The sequence below is a fragment of the Dasypus novemcinctus genome, chromosome 21 (genome assembly GCF_030445035.2).
Source record: "Dasypus novemcinctus isolate mDasNov1 chromosome 21, mDasNov1.1.hap2, whole genome shotgun sequence".
NCBI classification, from domain to species: domain Eukaryota; kingdom Metazoa; phylum Chordata; class Mammalia; order Cingulata; family Dasypodidae; genus Dasypus; species Dasypus novemcinctus.
In genome coordinates, this window is record NC_080693.1 from 78,671,901 (window position 1) to 78,690,511 (window position 18,611).

Below are 18,611 nucleotides of genomic sequence, written 5' to 3' on the forward strand. Positions count from 1 at the left end.
TGATCGACTGTACAGCCTGGAGGAAGTGACAGCCTAGATACCATCTGCACACTGTTTCCTGGTGAGGAGTCTGTTACATTTTAACCTGTGTCCTGGGGCCTGCAGGCGCTGAGGACTGTGGGCTGAGTTTCCCTGAGGGAGGGGAAGCCAGGGCTGGGGACCGACTGGACCCCACAACCATGTTTTGTCAGCTGGACCTTTAGATTCTGTTCTTCGGCTATTAGGAATAATGCTTCTAGCAACATTCGTGTATACGTTTTTATGTGGATGTGTGTTTTCAGTTTTCTAGGAATGGAATTCCTGGCTCATTTGGTAACTCTTGGTTTAGTTTTCTGAAGGCTGTTAACATTTTCGAAGGATCATCTTTGCCGTGGGGAGCTGCCCTGTGCACTGGATTGTTTAGCCGCCTCTGGTCTCCATCTAGTAGATGCCAGGAGCCTCCCCCTCTCTAAGCTCTGACAGCTGAAATGTTTCCATAACTTGCCAAATGTCCCCTGGGAAGCAGACCCGCCCCCAACTGAGAACCCCCAGCTTGGGGGGTTCATTTGGCTTAATAAACTAAAGTCAAGGGGTGGCACTGTTCCTCTGGATCTGAAAACAAGCCCTGCGTCTTTCTAAACTTCCCTTCCCAGCCCCAAACCTGCATTTTGATTTAAATTAACTTGTTCTCCTCCAGCCCACCTCCCACCCAGGGTTTCCGCTTTCCTTCACTTCCTCATCTCCTTATTTGGTGTGTTTCTTAACTGGGTACTAGTCCAGGCCCTGCCTTAGCCCTGGGGTCACCGTAGTAAACAAGATAAAGCCAGGTTCCCAATTCCCAGCTTTCCTCTTCCTCCTTCTCCTGCTAGTCACCTCCAATAACCGCCATTTGTTGGTGCCTGCCCTGTGGATGGCCCATGTTCTAGAAATTTAAAACGAAAATTCAGTTAGAAACCATTAAGTCCAGTGTCTGCATTGTAGACATGATGTCAGGAGGACAAGAGTAGGGAAATCAGGGTGGGGAGCAGAGAGGAGAAGGTCATGCAGCAGAGAAGGACCAGACCCGGGCCTGACGCTGCTCTGTGCTCTTTTGTCCCCCGGGTTCTAGATTCGGTGTGTCTGTCCTGACACCAGCAACATCCGGGCTTTAACAGGGTGCCTGATGAACCAAGTCTTAGCCAAGGGTGGGCTTTTATTTTCTAGTCTACACATTTTTATTTTTGAGTCTAGAAGGCCTCAAAAGAGTTACTCAGGAGAGGAAAGACTGGAAAATGCTCTCAGCACCCATCGTGATTTTATTCTTGGAGCTCTCACTTTTCTTCTTAGCGTGGCATTTGAGGCTCCTAACCCTCTGACCCAACCTGCACATCTGGTCTCGTAGCCTCTCCTCTGTCCTCTGCCTTCCCAAGAAGGTGTCCCCATTTCCCCAAGCCCTTTTGTGTTTCTAGCTGTGTAATGCTCCCCCTCCCCCTTCTCCATCTGGAGGACTCCTATTTATCCTTCAGTGCCCAAGGGAAACATCACGCCCTCCGTGAGGGGGAGTGAGGCAGCTATGCCTCTCTGCAGCCACCTCCACAATACCTTGCTCATGGCAACTTACAGCTCTTGTCCCCAGGGTTGGGATGGTTCGAGGACGGGAGCTTTTGGAGTGCAGGGCCAGGATTTGGTTGACTCTTGTGACCCCAGCATCCAGCGCAGTTTCTGGTACACAGCAGATACCCAACACATGTGCGCTTAGTGACGAGTTACCACGTCTCTGGCATTTCCCCACTGGTGACAGGTCAGCCCTCCCGCCCCATCCCTGCCCTTCCAGGAGGCAGAAAAGGAGCAGGTTGGAGTCAGCTCCTGCCTCCTCTGATATATAAAAGGAAGCCAATCCCGATCCCATGCGGATTTTAGCCCAGTATTGTCCAATAGAAATCTAACGCAACATGTTTAATTTTGAGTTCTCTAGTAGCCACATAAAAAAGTTTAAAAAAGGTGAAATTAATTTTAGTAATATATTTTATTTAACCCAATATATTCAAAATATTACCATTTCGATGATTTTGGAAATACTAAAAATTTTTTCATAAGTTCTTGGAACTTGGGTGCATTTTACAGTTACAAACCATCTCGTGGTAGGCTAGCCACATTCTCCAGTGCCCACCACTAGGGTAATGTAGGTCCAGATGCCACCTTCTCGCCTCCACATCTCCAGTCCAGAGCTCCTGTGCATTTTCTCCTTCATCACCTTCTCCTTCCCACCCCATCCAGCTATGTCTTAATTCCAAATATTAGGAGAGGAAATGGTGAGAGATAACTTTAGAGATGGGTTGAAAGGGTGATGGAAGCTTGACTGAGTTTTATCTTGGTTACGTAATAAGCAGACAGCACGAAGAGTTCCCGCTGATAAAATACAGAAAGTAACAATCCTCTGCCCCTCGTATCTCAATGCTCAATCCTTGCTCACCCAGTCCCTGCTCCCTCCTGCCCCTGTCCAGCCTCCCTGCCTCTCTTCTTGCTTTCCTCTGTGGTCAATAAGTCTTTATGGTGAGGATTCTGCACCTCTTCCCTGTTTGGTGATTGAGGTACAACTAGAGTTGGAGTTTTCCTGCAGATATTTGCTGTATCTTTGGAACATGGACACCAAATGATGAGGAGGGAGGAGGATGATTCTGGCACCCAGGTGTTGAGAGGCTGTCACTTCTCCATTATGCTGGGAATAAAATCTTCTGGGGGCTCTTGGCATGGGGGCAGAACCACCACAGGCCCCCAACAGGGGGCACGTCACCAGATGAGACCCCAGAACACTGACACGCCCCCCCCCCCCGCCTACCCGAACCTGAATCAGGTGTTGGGTGACATCGTGTGCTGAGTGTAGATAAAGAGACGGTGGCTAATGAGCGCTGTCTCTAAGAGAGGCTCAATCAGGCATCTCTAACCAAGGGTCCATCTAGGTTCTATCATCTCTTCCAGAGGCCCTCCAGACTGGGAGTAGGAGCTGTGCCTTTCAGAACATCTGTTGCTTCCCGCTCTCAGGCCTGAGCCAGCAGTGCCCCCCCTGGCTTTGGCTGATGCCACCCAAATATGCCAGGAGGCCAGGACACCCCTGTTAGAGAAAAAACGGTGCTCACTGGGACGTGGAGACTGACATGATTGCAGGCAGGAAGTTTATTGGGAAGCTCTCTCAATGGAGGGGGTCTGAAGAATGGACTTCACTCCCCCCTCAGCATGGCGGAGGTCTGAAGAGAGACTTCAGCCTGCCTCTGGCAGAGGTGGTCATGAATTTATATAGTACATCTATAGGTGGGGAAATGTTTAGCTAGTGGGAGGGGCTTGGGGCTTGGGTAAGATCCAAGGGCCCATAGGGATGGCTAGGGGGTGCTGGGCTGGGGGTAGTGAATTCTAGGGATGTGGGAGGGGTTGGTGGTGCCATGAGGCTTCTTTGTCTATTCTGGTGAGGAAATGAACTGTATCTGAACATGTAGGCTCTGGATGGGGGCTGTGCTTTGTCATGGGAATGCAAGTCACTGTTCATTAACCACTATAATCCTTGTGATCAGTTAATCATTATAAACCTTGTAAGGGAGAAACCTCTAACAACCCCCTTTCTAGGAACAGGGGGAAAAGCCAAGTCAAAACCAATTTGTGTTTGAGGAGAAGTTGTTCTCCGATAAATCTTGAAGACTTAGGAGAGAAATCAGCAGCTGAATGTTGGAAAGAAATCTTCTTCTGGAAGAAAATAAGGCTCCCCTGATTGTGGAGAAGAAAATAATTTATTCTCAATCTTGCAAGAAGGTGCACACAACCAGGAAACATGGCTGGCACGCCGAACAAAGAAAAACGACACAATTTATACCCCTAAGCCTAGCACGCAAGCCCTGCCTCTGTTTCTCCATAGATTGGATACTTCAGAAGTTACAACCTATCCGAGAAGATCTAACTTTCCTGTGCAAAAGTTAGTGATTAACCGCTTCCCCCATCACATTCCAACCATTTTCGCTTTTACCTGCTCCCCTTTGCCAAATAAGGAATGGAATTTAGTGCTGAATTGGTATTGACTTAGCTCTTTCTTGGGCATCTTTTTTACTGCCTATAGGACTGGCTTAAGCTTGTTTCCTTTGTTCCTGCTTATCCTGGGAGTGGGAGACTGAGGTAGTAGGCTGCCAGGTTACATTAATCAATATTTTCTTCCTTTATGTGAAAACTAAACTAATCTTACATTGAATAGTCTTAATATTTTCTGCCAAGACCACCCTTACCTGGACTCATCTCTAGAACTTAGAAAGGATGGTGACGTAAGACCTGAACTGTGAGGAGCTGCCCCGTCACGTTGCTTTTTGTCTGCAGAAGGGAGCTTGCTGAGGGTCAAGCTCCTAGGCTGCAGCCCACAGAAGAGCCCAGGTGTGGAGAGGTGGGAGTGAGAGCAGGGACCCTGTGTGCTCACACAGACCAAGGCCCTGGGATGCAGGAAGGAAAGACCTGAGCTGGAGCAAGGCTCTCGTGGCAGGTGCTCTGGTCGTGTCCTACCAGCAAACATTTCCCCAGGATGGAGCCGCCGTCTTGTCTGGGTGTGCACCCTTCCCCGTGTGACTCGGGAGAGGATGGTCCTCTCCCCAACTTCAGGATGGTCTCAATTGCCTTGTCGGCCATCAGTGTCTCAGTCGTCTGAGCCAGAACCGGCCAATGAGTACGAGGGGAGAACTGCCAGGAGAGCCCTGTGGGAATGGTCCTCAGGAGCGTGGCCCATTCTCCGCCCGGAAGCTGCAGGGTCTGGAAGTGACCACTGTCTGCTACCGACTTCTTAAGATGCGGAAGGAGAACCAGCCTTGGCACGAAGATGGTGTTGAAACAGTGATGCAGATAGCAGGAAGGAGCTCGAATCAGCCCACCAAACCAAATAAAAACCACAAGTATTAGTCATGAAACCAGAGTGCTAATGAGGACTGGGGCAGCCCTGGGGCTAGTGCTTTGGGGAGGAACTGGAGAGCCTGGGGGGAACAACAGGCTTGAGCCCATTCAATGTGGGGAGCTGCACCTGAGAGACCCGCTTCAGGTCAGAGCGCTGAAGGAGTCCACATCCTCAGTAAAATGGTGGACTAGAGATCAGCGACTTGCCAGCAACGGGAAATGATTAACAACAACCTGTCTTTGTTGCAGCTTCAGGTAGAAAATATTATTAATAGCAATGATATTATCAATAATAGTATACTCTGGCAATTTGTAACCATGGGGCTGGGATTCAAATTTACACTTCCCACATAGGTGAGGAAACCCGAAGCAGGAAAAATTAAATTAAAGTGGTGTCCAGTTATTGGCAGCCCATGATGCCCAACAGAAGCAGGCACAAATGTTTCGTGGAGGGAAACATCCTCCAAGCTACACATTAAATTTAGCCAGATAAGAGTGCTCAGGACAATATTACCAAGTACAGAAGAAAATGAATCACCATTAGGGAGAGTCAGTAGAACCAAAATGGTAGATTTAGTTTTCCAAAGATTTCTTATATTAAGATGATCCAATGAAGAATATAAAGTATATTTTTATAGCCTTAAAGAAAAAAAAAAAAGAAGGGCCTTGCAAATATGACAAAGCAATCAGAGACTGTTTGAAATGGACCAAGCAGATTAGAAAAGCAACTGTATAGAACATTTGCACATAAGAAATGTAATAATTGAAATAAAAAACATAGTGATGGGCTGAACATCAGCTCAGTCACTGAAAAGGAAGTTACAATCTGGATGTATTCCCCAGAATGTACACAGAGACACAAGCACTTAGCAGCCAGGAAGGGGAGGTTAGGAAGAGGATGCAGTCTAGCCAGTGGTTCTCAACTGGGATGGTTCTACCCCCCAGGGAACATTTAACAATGACAGGAGACGTTTTTGACTATCCCATGGGGGTGCTACTGGTTTCTATTAGTTAGAAGCCAGGCATACTGCTAAATGTCCCACAGTGTACAGGGCGCCCTCCATGGCAAAGAAATATCCAGCTCAAAATGTTGGGGTGCTGCTAATGAGAGATCCTGGTCAAGTCAAAGCTTCAGGAGGAGATAACAAAGTAAAGAGGGTGGATAAATCTTTACAAGATCATGGCTGAGAACTTTCTAATGAGGGAATAGACACACAGATGTAGAAAGCAAACAGTCAACATGCACGATAAACAAGAAGCAATGCGGGGGTGGGGGAAGAAATAAATAAAATCTTTAAAAAAAAAAAAAGAAGCAATCCACACCTCTGAGACTTCAGATCACATGAAACAAAAAGATGACGTCAAAACACAGAGAAAAGATGAATCCCTTACGATGGAACATCAACTATACTGACCTCAGATTTCTCAAGAATGGTAGTGAAAGTTGGAGGATGGTAAATGACTATCTTCAAACAGTTGAGAGAAAATAAATGTCCACCAAAAATTGTGTGCCCGTCGAAACTGCCTTTCAAGAATGAGGGAAAAATGGGAAGTGGATTTGGCTCAACTGATAGAGCATCCGCCTACCATATGGGAATGTAGGTTCAAACTCAGGGCCTCCTGACCTGTATGGTGAACTGGCCCACGTGCAGTGCTGATGCACGCAGGGGTGTCCCCCAAGTAGGGGAGCCCCACATGCAAGGAGTGCACCCCACATGGAGAGCCGCCCCACATGAAAAAAGCACAGCCTGTCCAGGAGTGGCACCACACACACAGAGAGCTGATGTAGCAAAAAGAGATACAGATTCCTGGTGCCGCTGACAAGAATGCAAGCAGACACAGAAGAACACACAGTGAATGGACACAGACAGCAGACAATGGTGGGGGGGGGGGTGGGGGAGGAATAAATAAAAAATAAAATCTTAAAAAAAAAAAAGAATGAGGAAAAAATAGTCATTTTCAGATAAAAATAAATTGATCTTCATAAAGGAATTCCTAAAGAATGTACTTCAGTTACAAATGTCAGCTCTCAACTTAATACTGTGAGGAACTTGTCTTATGCTCCACATATTTTTAAAACAGAGTTCCAGCTCATTTGTTGGACTCTCCCTCCCATTATATTTTAGTTATCATACATAAAAAGTATTTCTTAATTTTCCTTATCATCTTTTCTCTTACCTATGAGTGATTTAGAGGTATGGGTCTATATTTCCAGGTAGATGCTGTTGGCCCCCAGTGATGGGGGATACAGAGGACAAGACACTGCATATTTATTTATCCATTTATTTATTTATTTAAATTTCTCTCCCCTTCCCCACACCCCCCCCCAGTTGTCCGCTCTCTGTGTCCATTCACGGTGTGTTCTTCTGTGTCCGCTTGCATTCTTGTCAGCGGCACCGGGAATCTATGTCTTTTTTGTTGCATCATCTTGCTGTGTCAGCTCTCCATGTGTGTGATGCCATTCCTGGGCAGGCTGTGCTTTTTTCGCGCTGGGCATCTCTCCTTATGGGGCACCCTCCTTGCGTGTGGGGCTCCCCTACACGGGGGACATCCCTGCGTGGCAGGGCACTCCTTGTGTGCATCAGCACTGCGCAGTGGGCCAGCTCCACGTGGGTCAGGAGGCCCTGGGTTTGAACCCTGGACCTCCCATGTAGTAGGCGGATGCTCTACCCATTGAGCCAAATCCGCTTCCCTGCATATTTATACTTTAGGATGAAAATTGAAGAGCTTCCCTTCACAGCCAGAGGTGAGCCAAACACCTGCTCTCACCTGTGCTCTGGGACCAATAGCGAATGAGTCAGTCACTCAATCAATCAATGAATGCCTTTCCCCAAGAAAAGGGCTTGTTTCTTGATAAGTTGCTGGGGAACCCCCTAAGGTGGGGGTTTCAGCAGAAGTACATTTGCCTGTGGTGAGAGCCCTTCTCCTTTTTATTCTTGAGAATGAAGCTGAACTCTTAGAATGCTTTTTCTTTCTTTCTTAGAATGCTTTCGATACACTCCCTGAGGAAGGCAGTGAAAGTACTACAGGATATTTGGAGACTTGACTGTGAAGTCCCTCAGATATATACTTGCCTGAAACCCAGAGCCCCTTTCCTCTCAGGGGTTAAAAGGACCGGTTGTGACTCAAACAGATCCCCACGCACCAGTGTTTTTAGCAGCGTTATTCACAGTGGAGTCACAAGAGTGACCACCCAACCACCTTATCTCCAAAGAGAACAGGGGTTTACTGGGCAGTAACCGTGAGCAGCTGTGGGGCAGGATGGGCACGAGGTTGAACGCTGCCAGTGGCGTCACCCGTCGAGCCCACTGGCGGGGCCTCTGGGATCTGACTTGCCCTTCGCAGGGCTGTTGGGTCACCCCCGTGTCTGGCCTGATCTTCAGGGTGCTGCACCCAGGGAAGGGCCACAGAGCTGGCAGTCCACGGCCTTGGTCCCCAGAGGGTCACTCAGAATGCCTCAGCTTGTTTCTTTCTCTGCATCTTCCGAGCAGTGTTGGACTCTCAGGCCCATCACTGGCCGGCACTCCAAACCAAGTTCAAGGTGGGAAAAGCTTGTCATTGGCTGAGGGACAACCGTGGATGGCCCGCAGAGGAGATGGATCATAGTGTCCCCGTGGGGAGGGGAGGCCACAGGGGTCCTGCTGGGAGCCGGAGGAGTCCCCTTTCCTTTATCGCCTGCTGAGGCATCTTCCTGTCACCTCCCGAAGCTGAGAGTCAGGGCCCACCTGTTAGGATGAAAGGCAAAGTGGACAGGACAAGGACGTTCAAAGAAACCATTCCAAACATGCACACGTGTGTGTATATGTGTGTGGGCGATGGGGGATCGCATTGCAAATCGGACTTTCTCCTCACACGAGGTGAAGCTCCCTTAGATGTGAGAGCCCAGGACTCCAACGACGCAAAGCGGAAGAATTTGAGGGCGCCGTCGCTGCGGGCGAGTTATTTAAAAGACGTCATTTCCCTCAGAGTTTTAATTATTAAGACTATTTGAACAACATCATTTAAAAGAGACATCATGTCCCGCCGTTTTCATCAGCGCCCCTCCCCCACCTTGAGGTAGTTGCTTGAAGTGGTCGGTCCCCATGGGACGGCCTGAGCCGAGGGCCAGCTGCCCGGGCCCCCGGGCCCTGAGAGGTGAGCCCTGGGGCTGGGCCCAGGCCCCTCCTCAGCCCTGTGGCTCGGCAGGTGTGTCCACCTGGGGCACTGGGTGTCCACCTGCCCAGGCATGGCACCGGCCACTCACTACAGAGTCACCCTCCTGGGCATCCAGCAGGGATCTCGTGGACATGAGGCATCAAAACCCAACTGGACTTGCTTAAGAAAAAAAAAATTTTCTGAAATTTCATATCAGAATGTCAGAAAAGGAAGGCATTGAGCTGGTTTCAGGAATTTGACAGAAATTCCTTGGCCGTTTCCATTTCAGTCTCTTTCTCACAAGTCTGCTGCTTCTCTCTGTGCCTCGGCCCCGGGCTGAGGTATTCCAGCAGTGGGGCACAGTCTGGGGGCTCCATCCTAATACCCCCTGAGCATGAGCCCCCCCACCTTGGATGGATGGGGTGGGCTGTTGCTACCAGAAGACTTGGGGATAAGGTGCCGGCATTCCAGGTGGCAATGACACGTCAGAAAGTGTCCCAGAGCTGTGAGAGCAGGGCGGTGCCCCGGTGGCCCCCCAGGCCGGGCCAGAGGCCCAGGGCCCCCAGCCTCAGCCACCGCCTCCTGAGGACTCGGGCTGTGCTTCCCCAGCAGTCCGTGCGTCCTCTGCAAACAGGTCCCTGCTGAGAAGGTTCTGCTTGTCCATCTAACAGGCTGTGCCTTGGCTTCTAAGGTCTGAGGACAAGTTTGCCTAGAGAGGCAGACTCCATTGCTTCGTGGGGACCTTCTGGGCCTCCTTCAGCCAGAGGATAACCCCAAGCAAGATGAGCAAGATGGGAACCTTCACGAACACCAGAAGCACATAGTGGGTCCTGTGGGAGAGACAGAGAGAAGGAGCTGGAGGCCCCAGCCCTCAGACCGGGAGCCACTAGCCAGCTCAGCAGGGCCCACGACCCTCAGCCGCACCTCCTCTAAAGACTCCATGGGACCTTGCCGGACCCCTCAGCTGGCTTCATGCTGCTCCCACCTTCCTTTCCAATCTTACCGTCTGGGACTCCCTTTCGCGCAGAGTTCGTTTCAGCCCTGTAGGAGCACCTAGAGGTCCCCACTTGAGCTGCGTCCTGCTCTCCCTGCTCCTGCTGTGTCTGCTAATGCCGTCCGGGCGCTCTCTTGATCCCTGAGGCTAAACCCTGCTGCCCACTCTGTGCACTCCCGTGCCTTGTACCTGGAGGTTTGTATCTTATCTCCCCTTGGCATCCCGAGGCCATCGAGGCTTTTTCGTTGACTTATTGTGTGGACAGACAAGGCTTATAGAAATATTTTGCTGAGGGCAGGAGTGGGAAGATGGTGGAGGAAGAGTCCCAAGGCACAGGTGAGGCGGAGGGTGGGCTTGGGGCCTGACTTTGGCCTGAGCAGGCTCTGGGGGGATAGGTAGTTGGCTTCTGGTGACAGCACAAGGGAAGAGGGGTTCCCAGCATTGCTTCCCCATAGAAGGGGCCCAAGCAAGGGGCAGGAGAAAGGGCTGCATGGACTCACCTGATGAAGGGGGACACCCTAGCGACACTGTTGTCCATTGGCCTTGTATCTGGAGGTATACTTGCTGTGAGGTCCTTCCAAGCTGTTCCTGCCAGATGGAGGTGAAGTTATTAGTTACTGGCAGAAGACTGGGGGGTCATGTATGGCTCATGACACCACCCCACCCTGCCAGACCTTCCCCCCACTGCCCCAGGAGAGCATCTCCCACTGCTTTAGGAAACTGTGTCTCTTTGGATACAGCCCCTTTTCTTACCTAGTCTTCGCTAATGCTTGGAGCTTCTGGATGGACCCAGCTTGCTCCAGTCTTAACAGCTCCTCTGGAAGCCCCTACACCAAGACCCTAAATGCCTTTTCCCTGAGGCTCCATGTGGGGCACACTTTTTAGTCTCTCTGCCCTTGCTTTCACGGAGCAATCAATCCCTCTTCTGTCCCTACATTGCCTCTTGGCTGCAATATTTGGCTTTCTGGACTCTGTTTGACTCAGCGGCAGCTCTGATGCCTAATAAGTGGGCTCCCTCTGAAACCAGTGTTCTCCATCTAGCATGCCTGAGTGGTCCTGGGAATGGCTGAGCGCACACACGTGTGCTGGGCAGCAGTGGAGGAGGGGCTGAAGTCCCCACCCTTATCTCCCCTGGCCCCGTGCGCCAGGAAGAACCAGACCCTCTTTTGGAGTCCAAAGCAATGAGAAGAGGCCAGGAGAGCCAGAGAGTCCCTGACCTAACCTTCAAGGTATTCCTTTCTCTTTAAAGCTCTCACGCTTCCCAGTGCAGAGCTCTTAACCCTGGCCCGCAATCATGCAGCCAGAGAGAGTAGAGGAGGGGCTGTCAAATACCCAGAGTCACCTGGGTGGGCCAAGCTCCTGGGGTTCAGCACTAGGAATCTCTGGGCCGCACCCCCACCCCCACATGCCATGATGGGTCTAAGGTGTAACTAGGAGAAGACCTGCCTCTTCCCAGAGGGAGGTTTGGAGGCCCTGCAGGTGCCTGAGGCCCACCTGGGCCCTGGGGAGAGACCGTGAGGCCACAAGGCTGGTCTAGCCTCTGGGAGGGCAGGTGGCCATGGGTGACCCAAAGGTGAGGTCTACATCCGCGCCCCCAGCCCTGCCAGCCATCCGCTGGTACCTCAGGGAGACCTCAGGGGCTGTGATGGGGAGAGCAGTGCTGGTTCTTAGCTTCATTGCCCTCCCCCTCTGTCTGCCTGACTGTCTCGCACTCTCTCACACCCTCAGGCACTCAGCTGTGACCTTAACCCTGGGGGGGCGGGGAGGAGGAGGATGAAGAACATTGAATTTTTCGGCCCTGAGTACCTGGGCCTCGTAATGTAGAAGAGAAAGCTCTTACCTGAGCCAACAGTCACTGTAACTTGGAACCCAAGGTCAACTCCAATTTTCTCGATCCCACACCAGTAAGTGCCAGTGTCATTTCTCCTGAGGTTCTCCATGGTCACTGAGAATGAGCGGTTGCTCTGATGATCCCTGATGGACACACGGCCTTTCTTCACTTCTCGCTCTGATCGGTCAGTTCGCACAAGGATTCTGCAAGTACGCCAGTCAGCCCCACGGCACCACCACTTCCTGTAGGTCTCCCACCCTGGGTCATAGTCACAATGCAGGGTCACCGACTCCCACTCCTGGCAGCTCACTGCCTTTGGACCTCGGATGGAGAGACAGCCTGGAAAACAGAATCCCAAGATAAAGCTCCTCCTAAGCTGAGCCAGCCCCAGCCTGGGAGCCCCACAATCTTTGCATGCCTTGGTGCCTTCTCCCTGAGGCTACTTTAGTTGTCTTGAGGTTTGCATTTGTGGGAAGCAGAATTATGTCCATGTCCCCCTTCCTGCACCAAAAATGTCCACCTTCTAAAAAGGGGCTTTGCAGACATGATTAAATAAAGGACCTTGGGGGAAGCAGACTTGGCCCAGTGGTTAGGGCGTCCGTCTACCACATGGGAGGTCCATAGTTCAAATCCCATAGTTCAAATCCCGGGCCTCCTTTACCAGTGTGGAGCTGGCCCACGTGTAGTGCTGATGTGTGCAAGGAGTGCCCTGCCATGCAGGGGTGTCCCCCGCGTAGGGGAGCCCCACGCGCAAGGAGTGTGCCCCATAAGGAGAGCCACCCAGCATGAAAGAGAGTGCATCCTGCCCAAGAATGGCACTGCCCACACGGAGAGCTGACACAACAAGATGACACAACAAAAAGGAAAACACAGATTCCTGTGCCGCTGACAACAACAGAAGCAGACAAAGAGGAAGATGCGGCTAATAGACACAGAGAACAGACAACGGGGGGTGGGGGGAGAAATAAATAAATAAAATCTTTAAAATAAATAAATAAATAAAGGACCTTGAGATGGAGAGATTATCTGGGATTATCTGGAATGGTCCAATATAATCATGCAGGTCCTTGTAAATGAAAGAGGGAGTCGGGAGAAGCAGAGTTGGAGAGAGATATGAAGATACTGTGCTGCTGGCTTTGAAGGTGAGGAAGGTGTGAGCCAAGGAATGCAGGCAGCCTCTAGAAGCTGGGAAGGACAAGGCAGAGGATTCTCCCCTCCAGAAGGAATGCAGCCCAGCCAACACCTTGACTTTGACCCAGTAAGAAAAAAATTTGCACTTCTGACCGATAGAACTGTAAAACAATAAATTTGTGTTGTTTTCAGCCACTAAGTTAGTGGTAATCTGCTAAGGCAACAATAGGAAGATAATATAGCATTCCATCAGCAGAACCAACCCTATACTCTTCAAACCAACAGCTTTACTCTTCAGTCTCACTAGAGAACTTGGTTCCTTCATTGGTCCTACCTTCTCTTTCATCTTGCACAACTGATTGGTAACCAAATTCAATCAGTTCTACCATGCAAATGCTTCTGAATGCTATTTCTTCTTTCTTTCTCTTCTGTCACAGTCCATGAAGACAGTATGACATAGCAGAAAGAATAAGAGCTTTGAATACAGAAAGACACATCTACCATGACCTGGTTGGGAAACCTTGCGTAAGTTACTTAACCTCTCTGAGCCATGGTTCCTTGTTTGTAAAATGACCATGCTACTTGCCACTTTGCAAGTTGTGGTCAGACCTGGGTATGTGATAAATGCCAGGCCCTTGGTGGCTGTCCTGTTAGGCCAGGACTGCACCTGCTGGGTGGTTTGAGGCAAGAGTGTCGGGACCTGCTCTGGCTGTACCCATCCTCCAACCTCTTCCCCAGCCTGCTGCTAGAGCAGATGCGCTGTAATGCCCTCCCCTCCTCAGCTGCACGAGCTGTGTCACCAGCACTGGAGATGCCTCTCAGGGCCTCACTTGCAGCTGCCCCACCTCTCTACCCCTCACTGCCTGGGAATGATTTTTAAACGCTTTCCTTTGTGCCTTAGTTTCCTAGAGCTGCACAACCAGTTCCCACTAACCAGGTGGTTTAGAACAACAGGAATTTATTGGCTCAGTTCTGGAGGCCAGAAGTTGAAAATCAAATGCCAGCAGGGCGGTGCTCCTTCTGCAGGCTCTAGGGAGGCCCCGTCCTGGCCTCGCCCAGCACCTGGCCACTGGCGGCACCCGGCTGCAGAGCTAGTCTCTGTCTCCATCTTCTCATGACCTTCTTCCTTGCATGTCTGTCTGTCTCTCCCTCTCCTAAGGACACCAGTCATCGGACCTAGGGCTCACGCGAATCCAGGATGACCAGTGACCTCGTCTTGACTTGATGACGCCCGCCAAGACCCCATGTCCAAATGAGGTTGCGTTCGCAGGGAGCAGGGGTTGGGATTTCAACATATCCTCTTGAGGGACACAATTTAACGCACATCAGTCTGGCATTCAAGTCTCTCTCCTCTCTGGAGCCAAGTTCTCTTTCCAGTGCCACTTCCTGTCCTCCGCTGCCTCCCACTCTGCACGATAACCCACTCCAGTTTCCTCTTCTCTGGCATTACTCAGGAGCTTTTTTCTGCCTGGAAGCCCGGAAACCCCCTCTCCTCTCCTGCCCTTCAGCTGTCACCCTCCGCACGTCCTTCAAGGTTCAGCTTTGTTTATTACTTGCAAAGTCTCTCACCAGTGAAAACAGCCTCCCCAGGGCCCTCTTTACAGACAATGAATGCAGCACTGGTATTTTGTTATTGTTAAACCAGCTTTTTTTTTCAATTCCTCTCTCTTTCTGGATGTTCTGTTCAGAAGAGCAGAAGAGCAGTGATAGTAGAGATAGTATTTATTTTCATTCTCTCTTCCCCACCTCTCAACTCCAGCATCTTGCTCAGCATCTGGCTCAGGGTAGCGACCAGTGAAGTTTATGGCCAGTCGCCACGATCTTGGCCACAATCATTTCAATTTTGGGATTAGCTGTAATTTCCACAGCAATGGGCATGAAGTATAAGGATGTTAATTGTCGTACTAATGTGTGGTGGCTTGGAGCTTCGTACGCCAGAAAAACACGTTCTTAACCTTAATCCGTGTCTGTGGGTGTGAACCTGATGTAAACAGGGCATTTGCTGAGGTGACTTCAGTTAAGTTGTGGCCCAGATGAATGAGGATATGACTTAGTCCTCTTCCTGCAGGCCCTCTAGGGAAGGTCACAGAGAAAGTGAAGCTGGAAGTTATCAGAACCTGGAAGAGAGAGGGGAAGACACCACCATGTGCACTGCCACGTGGTAGAAAATCAAGGAACCCCAAAGATTGGGGCTGACCAGAAAATACCGACCCTGGGAGGAAGCAAGCCTTCTAGTCTTTGAAACTGTGAGCTGACTAATTCCTGTTGTTAAGCCAACCCATCTGATGGCATTTGTTTTAGCAGCTAAAGAAACTAAAACATGATGTCATAGTAAAACTGGTAACAAACTCAAAAGTCATCAACAGGGGATTGGGAAAATAAATTATGGCCCATGGTTAAAAAGAAAAAGACAGATCTTCAGATAACGATAGGAAAGATGTCTAAAATATAGCATTGTTAGGTTAACAAAAGTTGCCTAAAATAGTGTATGATTCCATATCTCTAGTTTTTCTACAGTATATACATAGGAAAAAAATCTGAAAATATGTGTTCTAAATTTTACCACTGGCTAGCACTGAGATTTGCATTTTATGGGGGCAAATTTCACTTTTTAAATTACACATTTCTATTACGTTATAATTTTTTCAATATCATAAACTGATAAAACAAAAAACCTAAAAAATTAAAATGATGTTAATTGTGAAAAGGTTTGCTAAAAGATGGTAACTGGCATAAATTAAAGTCAAATCCAAGAGTCAGCAGACTGGAGCATTTTTTCCCCTTAAAAGAAAAAAATAGCAGCAAAGCACGAAGCAGAGCTCTACACTGACCCTGCTTGCAAGCACTCACGAACACAGAAGTGTGATGGCGTTGCTTCACCATCAGTTTTCATCAATGCCAGCTTTAGCAATTGATTCTGACATTAAAATACTGATAATGCTATCGGGCCCATTTGAAAAAAAATTATGTGAGCAATTTTATAAATAGAGATTCTGATGGATGGAACAATTAATCAGGCCTATATACATGATCAAAAGTCAGATTGAGGAAAGATGGAGTAGAGATGACAGGACAGCCGTCAGCTTGGAGCAAACGCTGGAGAATAGGGATGAAGCGTCTTTCAAGCGCAAGGCTGTCAACAGGTCGAGTTTTTGTTTTTGTGAATGTAAAATACAAACTTTCTCCTTTGTACCAATCCTTCAGGAAAGCTTGCTGCCTGTGAAAAATCCCTGTGGGAAAGGTCTTTTCTCAAGATCAAGAAAATGTCCTGAGCCCAGGTCTGGGCTGACAGCCAGGGCTTCATGATTCCAGAATGAACCCAGGGTGGAACTCAGAGCAGATGTTCGTGGGGGCATCAGCCCCCAAATCGCAAATCGCAGAAATCTAGGGACCTCTGGAATGTTCCCTGGATGAAGATCTTATTTTGCACCGTTGGGATGGGGCTGACATCGGGATGCAGGAAGGCAAGCTTGGACTCTTGTAGAGTGACTTCTGGTAGGGGAAAGAGCTCCAGGGGACTCAGTCTGGCCACTGGCCACTCCTGTGCCACTTTGCTCGTGGGGAGAACAGGTGCCATCTCTTGCTCTCATGCATTAAGCAAGCACCCGGGTGCTGGACGGTGACGGGGCCCTCCTCCCCTCAAGGTGGCCGGGGTCACATAACGAGCAGAGGGGAAATGTCCTTCTGAATGCCGGGTCATTCAAACTCCATCCATTTCCTTGTCTTCTTCCATTTCACAGAAGTAACCCCTATGGCAAGCTCTTGGTGAAACCAGGCAGGGCGGCTTTGCTTGCAGCCTTGGCCAGCTGCCCCCTTCCCACATTAACCCGCAGAGCTGGGTGAGGACAGGCCCTCTTCCTGGCTCTGCAGGACCTGTTGGGCTAAAGAGGGGGAAGCAACTGGGGGTCCCTGAACTCGAGTACAGACCCAGGGTCCATGACACAGACGTTCCAGAACTCTGCCCTTTGTGAATGCTAGGCCACGGGGAGCCCTGCTTAATTACAGAGTGGTCAGAGAGGACCTCTGCCCTACGGGCCACTAAAATCAGCAACAGCAGCCACTGTCCACGGAGTGCCCAGAGGCCTTGCTTGCTTATGTCTCACCCGAATAGTAGGACCCTACAGAGTCAGAGCCACAAAGGACCTCACGGGGAGGGAGACCCGAGTCCCACTCATCTCCCACGTGGGCCCCTGGGCGTCGCGCCTGCCACCTTCCTCGTCTTGTCCTCCATGTTTCCAGTGTCCCATCCTCCGACCAGTCACCCCAGCTCCCTGCACACCGAGAGATCCCCTGACGGAAGCACCGCCCTTCCACAAGCCTCCAGCCTTTGCCAAGCAGCTCCTCTCCTGCTGGAAGGGCTGATACCCAGCCTCAGGGCTCATCAAGTGGGAGGCTTCCTCTAGCTCGCCCCACCGGAGCTGCTCCATCCCCTGTCTCCTTCCACTGCCTCCAAGCGTGCCCTGATCTTGCTTGTCATTTGCGTGTGTCTCCCCAGTAAGCCGCGTGTGGTCCTCCTCAACGGCCAGTCCTACTTCTCTTTCCTTCCTGCCCCCAGTTTGTTGCAACACTGGCACATGCAGGACCCCAGGTGCTTTTGCTGATGAACGCACAGAGCCGCCCCTCAGCTCCCTGACACGACCCCTCCCCTTGGACCCGGCACACACCCTCCCTGCCTCCCGCCTGCCCCTTGGTACCACCTTCCCAGGGCCCCGCACTCACCTGGGAGGCTGAGAAGGAGCAGAGCTGGGGGAAGCCACATGGTCCTGCCTCCCGACTCCTCGTCCCTCTGACCCCCAAACCCGGATCGCAGCAGGACGCGTGGACCTCTGCCTGGGCCCAGAGGTTGCACCATCTGCTGTCCAGCGTTTGGGTTTCTTACTCATTCACTTCCTTTTATAGAATGAGTGTTTCCTGCTTTTAACTATTTAGAGGAAGGGGTATCATTCTGGGCAGGCCTGGGACACCAGGTAAAGAGAGGAAGAAGGTGGGGTGTGCAGGGCGAGGACGGGGGACAGGGGAGATAGCTCTGCAGAAGCATCAGAGGAGGGGGCTTCTGGGACATGATGGCTGGGGACAAAGGGCTATGTCAGCCTGGCCACCAACTCCAGGAATGAGTCTACACACCAGCCATGGGTTCCAGTGGCTGGGAACCCTCCACTCAGATGGATCGTGCTCCGTGTACCTGGAGATCAGCTGTTCAGGTGTTACAGCCAAGGGCACAGAACATAATGCATACTGTGGGGTCACACAGACCTGGGCTCTGACCCCACAAGCACTACTCAGAAGCTGTGTGACCATGGGTAAGTTACTTAACCTTTCTGAGCCTCAGTGTACATTCTGTAGATTGGGCTTATAATAGTTGTGAGAATTAAATGAGAAAATTTTTGTGAAGTTTCCAGGACTGAGTCCCAGGCCACGGTCAGCACTCAGTACTTGGGGGTTATTATGAGTGTCCTGGGCAAAGCCTCTCCACTACATGGAGAAGTGGACGACAGAGGCCCTGGGCTGGGGGCTGTGAGCAGGCAGGCAGGCTGGGTTCCCTCTCTACTTATAGGACAAATTCTCACCTCAACCTGTCGTCGTTTAACCAGAATCCTGATTTACAGCCCCAACCCTTCAAGAACTGTTTTGCAGCCTGGGAGGGGCACA

General features: G+C 50.4%; 1 protein-coding gene across 1 annotated transcript; it reads right to left on the reverse strand.

The window, feature by feature from the left end:
• Positions 1 to 8,828: 8,828 nt before the first annotated feature.
• Positions 8,829 to 17,801, reverse strand: CD300LB (CD300 molecule like family member b). Its single transcript, XM_004465540.3, has 4 exons — positions 17,682 to 17,801; positions 11,841 to 12,170; positions 10,501 to 10,588; positions 8,829 to 9,836 (listed from the first exon to the last, which is right to left on the reverse strand). The coding sequence occupies exons 1-4, from the start codon at positions 17,719 to 17,721 to the stop codon at positions 9,716 to 9,718; spliced, it is 579 nt and encodes a 192-aa protein (XP_004465597.1). The 5' UTR covers positions 17,722 to 17,801; the 3' UTR covers positions 8,829 to 9,715.
• Between the last annotated feature and the right edge of the window lie 810 nt (positions 17,802 to 18,611).

Coding starts and splice junctions, on each gene's coding strand:
- CD300LB (XM_004465540.3), bottom strand. CDS start 17,721: ATGTGGCTTCCCCCAGCTCTGCTCCTTCTCAGCCTCCCAG. Junction 10,589..11,840: donor TACAGTGACTGTTGGCTCAG/GTAAGAGCTTTC, acceptor TCCATCTGGCAG/GAACAGCTTGGAAGGACCTC. Junction 9,837..10,500: donor AGGGTGTCCCCCTTCATCAG/GTGAGTCCATGC, acceptor TCTCTCCCACAG/GACCCACTATGTGCTTCTGG.